The sequence below is a fragment of the Balaenoptera physalus genome, assembly GCF_965194825.1.
Source record: "Balaenoptera physalus genome assembly, chromosome: X".
NCBI lineage: Eukaryota > Metazoa > Chordata > Mammalia > Artiodactyla > Balaenopteridae > Balaenoptera > Balaenoptera physalus.
Genome location: NC_138903.1, coordinates 7,192,895 through 7,206,067, shown reverse-complemented (window position 1 = coordinate 7,206,067; position 13,173 = coordinate 7,192,895). Strand labels below are relative to the sequence as shown.

At 49.9% G+C, this 13,173-nt stretch overlaps 1 protein-coding gene across 6 annotated transcripts in view; it reads right to left on the bottom strand.

Annotated features, from left to right (window-relative positions):
• Positions 1 to 13,173, bottom strand: part of SHROOM2 (shroom family member 2) — a gene marked incomplete at its 5' end in the record, with an annotated part of 140,343 nt that overhangs the window by 50,547 nt on the left and 76,623 nt on the right. The window contains 3 exons of one of the 6 annotated variants that reach the window (XM_082446212.1): positions 2,297 to 2,394; positions 3,681 to 5,925; positions 12,877 to 13,008. The exons of 1 other annotated variant lie outside the window; for it this stretch is intronic. In XM_082446212.1, coding sequence (XP_082302338.1) covers positions 2,297 to 2,394; positions 3,681 to 5,925; positions 12,877 to 13,008 — 2,475 coding nt within the window. Of the gene's footprint in view, positions 1 to 2,296; positions 2,395 to 3,680; positions 5,926 to 12,876; positions 13,009 to 13,173 lie in introns of those variants that run through there. 4 more of the 6 variants (XM_082446213.1, XM_082446217.1, XM_082446214.1 and 1 more) reach the window with 4 other exon arrangements.

Below are 13,173 nucleotides of genomic sequence, written 5' to 3'. Positions count from 1 at the left end.
GGCAAGCAAACACTGCGAGATCTTCTCCCGAGGGCCTGGGTCCTGCTCAAACACCACCTGTCCTGCCCATAACCCCCAGGCAGAAGTCGCCTCACCCTCGTCCCTCCGAGATTGGGAACCATCCCGTAACTTTCCACAGAGGTGATAATTACGCGTCACCGCTTCAGTGCCGAGTGTTGGTGTCTCTCCTTCCCTCCTCCACTGGGAGGCCCTTTGGGGCAGAACCTTTGTCCTACTTTATCTAGAACACAGAATCCTGAACCTCACAAAAATGTTCTCAATTCAATTGTTCTCTTGATGCTCTTCTGGCATCCCAACAAACACAACAAAAGCCAGTGTTCATTATCACGTTCCAGTTAACAGATCAGCAAATTCGATTTCTTTACACAGATATGTTACATTAATTTATGTAAAACACTGGGCATCTTTAAATCTTTGCATTATAGATTTGGTTTTGGTGAGCAAAGGACAGTCCCTTGTCTGCATTTTCATTTCTTTTGTTCTCCAATTTAATGTTTCAAGGGCACTCTTTCTCGCTGATACTTCAGAAGATAAACATTTTCTCAAAAAAACGCCTCTTCGACATCCCTAATCTAGGATTTCACTGAGTCTCACCACTCTTTAAAAGCACACATAATGACTCTGAAAATTGCTGGGTTTGTAGCTCAAAACCAGAAAGCTTCTGGAACTCGTTCCTTCAGAGTGGTTATGCAGCCTGCCAGAAGACACAGCTGTGAAGTGGGCAGCATGTGGTCCCTCCCGTTCCTCTTGACCCTTTCGCTGCTGACAATACCGTTACAACACACACACACACACACACACACACCCGTATGTACGTTACAAGCCATTTGTTATGACTCTCCACAGCAGGAGAGCTGAACTCCAGCCAGCACATGCATGTCTCTCTGCAGGGTAAATGCCCGAGGCCTCCGTGCAGGAGCGAAGCCCGAGCCCGAGCCCAAACCTCGCCGCACTGCGCCGCACTGCACGGCACTGCAGCACGGCACTGCATGGCACTGCACGGCACTGCAGGGCACTGCAGCACGGCACTGCATGGCACTGCAGCACGGCACGCACTCTCATGACTGCAGCAGGGCCCGGAAGTGGCTTTGATAAAGATGACAGCTGGCACTTGGCACGTGACCTGCTCGCAATCCAAAGCCATAAAGCTCTAACTGTGCCGCTCAGACACAGCTCAACTCTGTATGTGTATCATTCACGGACCTTCCTCTCTCAGCCAGGGGTTTCTGGTCTTGGCCGTGCAGGCTGGTAAGCAACTGCCACCACATCCTACATACGCACACACAGACCAGCATGCCTGTGCTCCCTCAGAGCCACCGACACTCTTGTTCAGGGCTAGCAGCACTCAGCTTGCAGCCAAATGAAATAAAACCCCCTTATGTAAGGCTCTCAAAAGCAAGCATTTAAATTGGTCATCTCTGGGACAGAATCTTCAATTTTGAGGTTGGTGTTTAATTTGAGCAGCACGCCAACTCCCAGAGATCCTCAAGGAACAGAAAAACATGCACTCAGCGACCCTACTGTGTACAAATTTGCTTCCATTCTTCCATCAGCCCTTTTATAATAAGGTCACACCCCAGTTCCTGCAGTGACCTACACTTCCCCCTCCTGCCCTCCTCACGGATGAGGGTCCAGAGGACAGTATGTATTTCACCTAAATTCCACCCTCACTGCAGTGACACTGGACACACTTGAGAATCAGGGCACATGACAGTGTAATACTGCTGCCATTCCGTTCTTTCAGATGCTCTGATCCCCTCTTGGGGAGCCAACCGACTTGATTTCTATTTTAAAGCTCAAAATTAAGTGATTAAATAAGGCCAATTGAGAAAGGCTTGCCCTAGTCCTTTGACTAACAATCCTTCCAGACAATGTGGATTTCCAGACCCAGCAACCCAGCTGCACCCTTGACGTTAAAGCATCCCTTCAGTTGGCCGTTCTGGATAAAGCACGTCATTCAAGCCCACTACCCTGGGTTTCTCGTTCTGTGAACATAAAGAACTTTACTGTATGGAAAACACAGCAGCTGTTTTAAGAACCAAAAATGCCACGATGGCGTTCAGAGGGCCCCCGCCCTGGGGATGCTTCTCCCGCCGGCAGTGGTGTAGGGCTGAGGGCTTGGTCCTGGGGACGCTGGAAATTGAACCCGCTTAGTGGTCACTTCAGGTCTGGCGGAAACCAGACACCCAAGCACTTTTAACCTAGCACTCACCCACCATAATGCAGCCCACCCCAAGACGCCTTCTTAGTAACCCCAAGTCCAGGAGTCTCCTACCTTGGGGTGGGGCATCCCTCCTCGGCCTGGACTGAGGAAGAGAGTTCTCTGCGCTCACCGGGGTCCTCTGTTTGCCGTCGCGCTTCCACAGACGCTTCCTGCCAAGGGTGGCACAACGAGACACCCGGTCATCAAGCTGCCGCCTCCGAGACCTCTGTGATCACGAACCCTTCATTGTGGGTTCGCCCTGTGAGCCCGCACCACGAAGGCAGTGACACCGCCTGCCGTCAGCCAGCCACGGGACTCACGAGCCCGGCTCTCCAGAGCGTCTCATCGAAATGACTCAACAAGACCGTGCGTCCCCTTTGGCTCTGGGCAGGAAGCAGAACTCCTACGTGAGGGTCATAAACCTGTGTGACACACTGGCCCCAAAACCCTAATCAAATCAAACCCAGCTGGTCACGGCTCCCTGCAGCGAATCCTCAAGCCCCGGGACCTGGAGTCTGGGAGCCTCGTTTCTTGACCGAGCAAGCATGGAATTCTCAGAGGTCACACTGCACGGGGCATGGGCACACGGTCGCGGTGTTTGCAGGCCTTTCTGCACCAGGGGGCCACACAGAAACCTGCACCTCTCTTCACATGCGGACGTTCATTATTGTGTAACAAACCGATGACTGGTTCTTCTTAAAAGAACCTCCATCTGATGCTGCAGGAAATCTTTTCTTTGAAACGTACAAATGCAGATGGAAGGGGGAGAAAAAGCAGAGAGAGTGGGAGAGGAAGACTGACTATGGACTTTGAAGTATGGATACATATATGTAGCTTTTTAGAAAGCTTCCCATCACTTTTCACCATCAAAACTCCTACTTTAAAAAAAAGTGAAATAGTCTAACGCTCTGCATTTTCAATTACATTTGCCCCAGAACAATCTTTAAAAATATTTGACCAAAAAAAAGGACTAAGAAGAATACTAATAGCATCAAGTGACATCAATGTTTGAAAACTATCTATCATGTGTTGTCTTAAGCCTTGCTATAAAGCACCCCTTGTAATTTCAGAGGAGAGCTTGCCATTTTCTATCATTTCCCCCAATTTCTTCCCTTTGTATTAAGGGCAAGCTAATCAAAGGGAAAGACCGCTTCAGCGAGAGCTGACGATGAGGCTGGGAACTCGAGATGTGCGTGAAAACAGGGCACTCGCAACCGTCATGAGTGTATCGACTGTGTCCCCAGGTGCCGACACTAGAAAAGCTGGTGCACGTAAACGCTCGGACAGCTGGACACAAGTCACAGGAGCTGATACTAGAAAAGCTGGTGCACGGAAACGTTCAGACAGCTGGACACAAGTCACAACGGCAATGGGCCATGATATTCCGGGGCTGTCCTATACGTGCCTTAAGATGGGACTGGGATGGCTCCGTCCTGGCTCCCCGCAGGACGCTTACCTGCTTGTAGAGGTCGGTCGAGGGCGACGACCGGGACCTTCCGTGGATGTACCGCGGCCTCTCGTGTTGGTCCAGACCCACATCCAGGATGTCGTCTGCCGAGTGGTACCTCCCAGAACTCCTGGCTTCCGGGGCTTTCCTCTGTTCCCTCCACGAGGCTTGATACTCCGCAAAGGTTCCCAGCCTCTGAGGCGGGTCTGATCTCCCCACCTTTCCCTCCTTTCCGGGGCCCGCTGTCCAAGGCCTCTCTGGCTTCTCCTTGGGGAACCCACAGGGTGCGGGCCTCAGCCCCGGCCGCTGGCCTACGGGCTTGCTGGTTTCCTCAAAAAACTTCCACCTGTCGGCAAAGGTGCGCGCGGCCTCGTCGGGAGGTGCGGGGCGCTGGCGCGGGCGGTCATCCCCCGCGAGCCCCACCGCGTTCATCTTCTCGGGCTCGGAGTAGGACTTCAGTTTCTGCTCGGCCGTGAAGCGCCTCCGGCCTGCGATGCGCGGGGCGTGCAGCGCGCCACCGGCGCTCGAGGGCAGCCTGGCCGGGGCCGCCTCCCAGACGCGAGGGAGGGTGTCGGGGTCCAACGGGCAGGGCTCCAGGTCGCGGCGCCTAAACGACGTGGCCCTCAGGACGCGGGCCTGCGCCTCCTTCAGGTGGTCCTTGTAGGTGCTGGAGAAGGCGGCTTCCGGGGCGCCCCCTGCCGGCTGCACCCCCCAGCCGTGCGCCTCTGCCTCGGCCTCCTCCTCCTCCGCAGCGCCGGCCAGGGTTGCCGTGCTCCGGCTCTTCTGCAGCCTGGCCCGCCGCAGCTGGATCTCGTTCCTCAGGGTGGTGGCGAAGCGGTCGCTCCTCCGCAAGGGTTTGCCCGCCGGGGCCTCGGGCGGCGGCCTCTCCGGGGCGCCCTCGTGGCCGGCCTCGGGCCGGCGCGCCCCTTCCTGGGTCAGCGAGTGCAGCATGGGCGTCTGCAGGGGGCAGATCTCGCCGCCCCCGTGGGCCCACGCGAAGCCGCCCGCGCCCCTCTTCACACTGGCTGTTTCCACGAGGCCGGCCCCGGGCGGTTCCTCGGCGCCCTCGCAGTGGCCCCCGGCCTCCCTGTCCGCCGGCGCCACCCTGCCCCTTGGCCGGGCGCCCGGGGGCCCCTCGAGCCGGGGCGGGTGGCAGCGGGGCTGCGCGGCCGGGGCGCCCCCCTGCGGGCCGCGTCTGGAGGTCACGCAGTAGTAGCGGCTCTGGGCGCCGCAGTCCCCCTTCCGGTCGCCAGCGTTGGGCCGCCCCGCCGGAGCGGGGCTGTCACCCGGGAAGCGCTCGGCAGGCGGCTGCTCCCTGAGCCACGTGGCGGCACCACCGGGCCCCTCGAGAAAGAAGGGGCTCTCGTCGCTGGAATGGCGCGGGTGCTGGCACGCGGGCGGAGGCTGCGGGCAGCGCACGTCCGTGCTGGACAGGGAGGCCTGGAGCCGGCCGGGGGCCCCCGGGAGGGCCCTGGCCCCGCCGTCGCAGGGCGGCCCCCCGCAGTCCAGCGGCAGAGCCGGCGCACAGCCCGAGCTCCCGGCCCTCCTCCCGTCGCCCAGGCGCGCTGGTCTCTGCGGCTGATCGGCCACTTCCGGTCTCCAGTCACTGTGGGACTGAGCGCGGGTCAGGCCCGGAGGGCACTGCGTGGTGGCCGCCTCGGAGAACGGAGGGCCCTGGGTCTTCTCGTGGCTCTTGGTGGCAGCAAAGCTGTCGCTGCGGAGAGGAGGAGGGGGCGGAGGAGGGGACGAAGAGGCCTTTTTCTTATCGGGAACATACCAGACTGGCCCAAAACTGGACCTCCCGGAAGCAGCTAGCTTGGGCTCAGGACTGTCCTCGGGCCTGGGGCTCCTGCTGCTGTCACAGGGGACCCTGGGGGGGACGCACCCGAGCCTCTCGTCCACACACTGAGGGTCGCTGGCAGCCAGGCCCTGCCGGTCGCTGCCTCCGGCCGAGGCCTCCCAAAGGCCCACTTTGTAGAGAATGTTCTCGGCAGAGGACGCATCCGCCTTGGGCAGGGTGTGGTCGGGCGTGCTGGAGCTGGTGGAGAAGGAGCCGTAAGCGGAGTCGCGCGTGTTCGGGCCGCCCAGGTGGTCGATGCTGCTGTTGGACCTGGCGGCCGAGAGGCGCCCGGAGGGGGAGGACCGGGCAGGCTGGCCCAGGCTGTCCACGCTCCCCAGGGAGCTGAAGTGCTCAGAGGTGCGCTGCAGATTTGTCTGCTCCCACACGCCGCTCGACAGGTCCTGGGAGGAGGAGCTAGGAAACGAGAACCACAGGCAACAGGGTGCTTTAGAGTCAAGTTGCAGCAAAGGGCAAGACGAGACAATGCAGGTAGGAGCGGCTGGCCCTGGGCAGAGAGCAGCCACTCTTCCTGGAGCGAGATCCCTGGGTGCGGCGCATCTAAGTTCTCCCGTTTCAAAGAGCAGCTTTCCGAGGGCAGGCTGAAAGGACCGAGTCCTACCCACAGGATGCCTGCCCCCAAACAGAAAACCTTCCACGCTGCAGTACATCTCTCAGCTCTACACCCACAGGCTGGACCACGTCCAGAGCAGGCAGCAGCAGGCAAAGCCCCTGTGAACACCTTTATCCTCAACCACTGGTTAAGTATCGCAGATAGCAAACCGCAGCCCATGAGCTGAGAATGGCTTTTAGACTTTTTTAATGGGGGCGGGGCGGGGCACGGAATCAAAAGAGTACTTCCTGATGCGTGAAAAGGATATGAAATTCAGATTTCAGTGCTCATAACTAGAGTTTGACGGGAACTCGGTAACGGCTGTGTGCTTTGCTCCCAAGGGCAGAGCTGAGCAGCTGCCACGGACACTGGCCCCCCAGCCTGAGATATCAATCCTATCTGGCCCCTTGCAAGATGATTTTGTGGACCCCTGGTTGAGTGCAGGAAATGATTCATACTATGGACTGCTAACACAAAGAAAGCCATCAAAAGACAATGATCTTCAACTTAGAAAGGCAAGTTCAGAGATAACATGACTTTTCCAAACCCAGATATTAAATCACAGGCATACCTCATTTTGAAATGAGGTATGCCTGTGATTTAATGAAAGCTCAGATGATGATTAGCATTTTTTAGCAATAAAGTATCTTAAGACTAAGGTATGTACTTTTTTTTAGACATAGTGCTACTGCACACTTAAAGCTCTCAATAATGAAACTATTTATCCAGGCATGTTAAGTGCTCTCATTAAAGCTCAACAAAGCTGGAACATTCACGCTTCAGGAAAAAAACTGGCTGCTTGAGGTTCGAGGAGAACCAGGATGAGAAAGAGAAACTGTGACCCGGGCAAGGACACAAAAGTGTGAGCTAGCTAAGGCATATGAGGGAGGCAATGACCATTCCACGCCACGTCTTCAGAGGACAGACCAGGTACCCTTCGCAGAAACGGGGCATGCTCTTCTCTGTCCTCCCATCAGTATTCCTGAGTGGGTTTTCCCAGGAGATCCCAAGTCCAAGCAGATACAAACAAAGCTAAGCACTTCTTCCACAGGGCGTATGTGTTTCTTTAATCAAGAAACTGCCAAATGCGCTTAATGAAATATAAGGCCCACTTTTTACTTAAGTTTTACCACACGGATGGAGAATCTGGTTTTTCAAAAATACCCTGGACTTCAACTACTGTAATCTCTTACGGCTTGAAACAGGTAATACTGTATTTAAGACCTATTTCCTTCACAGCAGACCAGTATTTACTAACAGCCAAAACCTGATTTTGAAATGGTTATGTTAGCTCCAAACACACACACATACAGACGCACACAGTCATGCATACCACAAATAGGTGCACACGCAGAGATACACACACATACCCAGATACACACACAGAGGTACACACACACACTCACACATGCACCTGTGTACCCACCCCACAGCCACACTACTGCTGTTACCATCCTCCTTCTAACAGACCAGTGAGGACACTGGCCACTAACCTCAGGCGACTGGTCAGCTCCATGTGACCAGGAGGAGCAACTCCAAGCCAAATACCCCCATGGTGTGGTCCCATGTTTGCCTTGCATTAGCCCTTCTGACCCCAAAATGTGGGCTCCAGAGAAGCCAGGTTGAGCAGCGCCCCCCCTTCCACCAGCTCACCATTCTAACGTCCTCTGTCTCACAGTCACCAAGAAACCACTGGGCCTGGCACACGGGCTGTGAAGCCCCCTGGTTTCCCCTGTACCTCCACACAGCAACCTGGGGGCTGGGGAGAGAGTGCTGGTGTTTAACAGAATTTCCTGGGGAGCTTTGGCCAAAAAGCCTGCCCGGCAATAAGTAATGTGGTGGCTGTGGACACACGGGTGACGTGGACAGCCATCCCACTCGGCTGGCCCAAAGGGGTTCAGCCAGAAAGGGAAGGCTCCAGGCTCCTGATTCATCAGCTGGAGAACATAAGTGAGGAAGCACACTTGCTTGTCCTTTCTCGTGGTGTTTTATTTTTTGCTTTCAAGCATTATACACCTGCCTACTCAGTGAAAAAATTTATAGTCCTACCAGTAATGGTGTGTCCACGGCCTTTTCTCATCAGAAAAAGAACATCATTCTGAGGTCAAGAAAGACGCTATTTAAAACACAACAATCCAAAATCTATGGGACACAGCAAAAGCAGTTCTAAGAGGGATGTTTAGAGCAATACAAGCTTACCTCAGGAAACAAACAAACAAACAACTCAAACAACCTAACCTTATATCTAAAGGAACTAGAAAAAGAACAAACAAAGCCCAAAGTTAGTAGCAGAAAAGAAATCATGAAGATTGGAGCAGAAATAAATGAAATACAGACTAAAAAACCATTAACAAAGATCAATAAAACTAAAAGCTGATTCTTCGAAAAGGTAAACAAAATTGATAAATCTTTAGCCAGACGCATCAAGAAAAAAAGAGGGCCCCAAATCAATAAAATCAGAAATGAAAAAAGTTATAACTGATACCACAAAAACACAACCTAGAAGAAATGGACAAATTTCTAGGAAAGTACAATCTCCCAAGAACGAACCAGAAAGTAGAAAATACGAACAAACCAATTACCAGTAATGAAACTCAATCTAAAATAAATAAATAAATAACTCTCAACAAACAAAAGTCCAGGACCAGATGGCTTCATCTGGTGAACTAATGCCTTTCCTTCTCAAACTATTCTAAAAATTGCGAAGGAAGGAATGCTCTGAACTCATTCTACAGGGCCAGCATCACCTTGATACAAAAACCAGACAGAGATATCACAGAAAAATAAAATTACAGGTTAGTACCACTGATGCACATAGATGAAAAGTCCTCAACAAAATATTAGCAAACTGAATCCAAAAAATATATTAAAAGGATCATACACCATGATCAAGTGGAATTTATCCCAGGGATGCAAGGATGGTTCCATATCTACAAATCAACCAATGTGATACACCACATTAACAAATTGAAGGATGAAAACCATAAGATCATCTCAAGAGATGCAGAAAAAGGTTTTGACAAAACTCAGCATCCATTATGATAACAACTCTCAACAAAGTGGGTATAGAGGGGACGCACCTCAACATAATAAAGTCCATCTATGCCAAACCCACAGCTAACATCATACGCAACAGTGAAAAGCTGAAAGCATTTCCTCTAAGATCAGGAACAAGACAAGCATGTCCACTCTCACCACTCTTATTCAACATACTTTTTGCAAGTCTTAGCCACAGCAATCAAAGAAAAAGCAATAAAAGGAATCCAAACTGGAAAGGAAGAAGTCAAACTGTCACTGCTTGCAGATGACGTGATACTATACAGTAAGTCCCCTACATGCGAACCTTCAAGTTGAGAACTTTCAGATGGGAACATGCATGTGCCTGTCCAATCACATAAGTTAGTTCACGTGTCTGGTACGTTGTCACGTGCGTGCATCCTCTACAAGTGGCTGTGCTTCTGTGTACTGTACAGTACTGTACAGAGTACAGTAGTACAGTATCTTTATCTCAAGCTAGATCTGCAAGAGGATGATTTCATTGAACTCCTTGCTGTGTAACACGAGGAGCTTACTAATGAAGACCTGATAGAACTGGAGGCCCAGAGAAAGGACAAAGAGGAACAAGAGGAAGAAGAAGTAGCTGAAGAACCAAGGAGATTCACGATGCAGGAAATGGCAAGGGGATTTTCTTTATTTGAGGAGGCACTGTTAGTTTTTGAGGCACAGGAACCGGACACAGAACGGTACACAAAGGCTGCAGCAGCTGTTCAGAATGCAATCCAGTGCTACCGTGTCATCTATGACGAGAAAAAAAGTGTTACTACCCAGACATCACTGGATTGTTTTTTCAAGAGGGTAGATAGAATTGAATCCAGCAAGGAACCAGAACCTGTGCCATCAACGTCAGGCGTGAGTGAAATTGCAGCTTGCCCTCCGTCTCCTACTGCTGACAATCCTTCAGCTCTACCATCTCCCACCTCCTCACCTTCCTGCAGTCAGTAACTCTTCTGGCCTGTTCACTTGATGCCAGCCCCTGTATGCCAGCTACTGTACTGGACTACTGTACTTTTCAAGGTACTGTATTATGAGATTAAAAATGTTTTATTTTTTGTGTTTGTTTTTTATGCATTATTTGTGTGAAAAGTATTATAAAACTCTTACTGTACAGTACTATATAGCCGACTGTGTTAGTTGGGTACCTAGGCTAACTTTGTTGGACTTAACGAACAAACTGGACTTACAAACATGCTCTCAGAACAGAACTCGTTCGGATGTAGGGGACTTCCTGTACATAGAAAATCCTAAGACGCCACCAAAAAACTATTAGAGCTCATCAAAGAATTTGGTCAAGTTGTAGGATACAAAATCAATACAAAAAAACGTGTTGCATACTAACAATGAACTATCTGACAGAGAAACTAAGGAAACAATCCCATTTACCATTGCATCAAAAAGAACTAAATACCTAGGAATAAATCTAACCAAGGAGGTAAAAGACCTATACTCAGAAAACTGTAAGACACAGATGAAGGAAACTGAAGATGACATACACAGATGGAAATATATACCATGTTCATGGACTGGAATAATACTGTTAAAATGACCATACTACCCAAGGCAATCTACAGATTCAATGCAATCCCTATCAAAATACCAAGGGCATTTTTCACAGAACAAGAATAAATAATTTTAATATTTGCATGGAAACATGAAAGACCCTGAATAGCCAAAACAATCTTGAGAAAGAAGAACAGAGCTGGACGTATCACAATCCCTGACTTCAGACTACACCACGAAGCTACAGTCATCAAACAATATGGTACTGGCACAACAACAGACACATACAACAATGAAACAGAATAGAGAGCCCAGAAGTAAACCCACACACTTGCAGTCAATTAATCCACGACAAAGGAGGCAAGAATATACAGTGGAGAAAAGACAGCCTCTTCAATAAGTGGTGCTGGGAAAACCAGACAGCTACACGTAAAAGAATGAAATTAGAACACTCCCTAACACCATACACAAAAATAAACTCAAAATGGATTAAAGACCTAAATTTAAGACCAGAAACCATAAAACTCCTAGAGGAAAACATAGGCAGAACACTCTTTGATATAAACTGTAGCAATATTTTTTTGGCTCTGTCTCCTAAGACAAAGGAAAGAAAAGCAAAAATACACAAATGGGACCTAATTAAAAGTAAAGGCTTTTTAAATTAATTAATTAATTAATTAATTATGGCTGCGTTGGTTCTTCGTTGCTGCGCACAGGCTTTCTCTAGTTGCGGTGAGCGGGGGCTACTCTTCGTTGCAGTACACGGGCTTCTTATTGTGGTGGCTTCTCCTGTTGTGGAGCACGGGCTCTAGGCACGTGGGCTTCAGCAGTTGTGGCTCGCGGGCTCTAGAGCACAGGCTCAGTAGTTGTGGCACACAGGCTTAGTTGCTCCACAGCATGTGGGATCTTCCCAGACCAGGGCTTGAACCCGTGTCCCCTGCATTGGCAGGCGGATTCTTAACCACTGTGCCACTAGGGAAGTCCCGAAAATTAAAGGCCTTTTTTTCCAGAGGAAAGGAAACCATCGACAAAATGGAAAGACAACCTACTGAATGGCAGAAAATATTTGCAAATGATATGACCAATAAGAGGTTAATATGCAAACTATATAAACAGCCCATCCAACTCAGTATCTAAAAAAACAAACCTGATTTTAAAATGTGCAGAAGACCTGAACAGACGTTTTTCCAAAGGAGACATATAGATGGCACACGGAAAGTGCTCAACATCGCTAATCAAAGAAATGCAAATCAAAACCACAATGAGGTATCACCTCACACCTGCCAGAATGGCCATCATCAAAAAGACAACAAATAACAACTGCTGGTGAGGACGTGGAGAAAAGGGAACACTTGTTCACTATTGGTGGGAATGTAAACTGGTGCAGCCACTGTGGAAAACAGTATGGAGGTTCCTCAAAAAACTAAAAATAGGACTACCATATGATCTAGCAATTCCACTCCTGGGTATATACCCAAAGAAAATGAGAACACTGATTTGAAAAGATACATGCACCCAAATGTTCATAGCAGCATAATTTACAAGGAGTCAAGATATGGAAGCAGCCTAAATGTCCATCAACAGATCAACAGATGAACAGATTAAGAAGACTGGTATATATTATATATATATATATATATATATACACACACACACTCACAATGGAATACTGCTCAGCCATAAAAAAGAATGAAATTTTGCCATTTGCATCAACATGGATGGGCCTAGAGGGGTATTATGCTTAATGAACTAAGTCAGACAGAGAAAGACAAATACTGTATGATATCAGTTATATGTGGAATCTAAAAAAATAAACAAATGAATATAACAGAACAGAAGCAGACTCATAGACATAGAGAACAAATTAGTGGTTCCCAGTGTGGAGAGGGAAGGGCGAAGGGGCAAGATAGGGGTAGGGGAGGAAGAGGTATAAACTATAAAATAAATAATCTACAAGGATATATTGTACAGCACAGAGAACGGAGCCAATACTTTATGATACCTTTAAATGGAGTATAAGCTATAGAAATTTTGCATCACTATGTTGTACACCGGAAATGAACAATATCGTAAATTAACTGTACCTCAACAAAAATTAAAATAAAGTGAGAAATGCACAATTAGGACAAGGCAGGGAAGTCATGAGCGTGGTAGAAAGTGAAACCAGCTTCCCATCCCAGCGGGAAAGGCGTGCCTACCTGGCGTGGTGCTGGCCTGGCCACGAGGGGCAGGAGCTGGTAGAGGGGAATGGAGATGCCGATGTCTCGGGGTGGCTGTCGGAGAACTTGGTGACGTGCCAGGAGTGCGGCCTCCAGCTTAGCTCATTCCTCCTGAAAAAGGATGCAGATGACTCAGGGACTTCACACCAAGGACAACTTCAGGCCAAGAAAGGAGCGAGAGGCAGAAATGATTCCTGTGTGATTCACTGCATGGCTGTCCGGTGCTTCCCATTGCATCTGGGCACCAGCGCTCTTTGTACAGGTTCGTTACCGGAG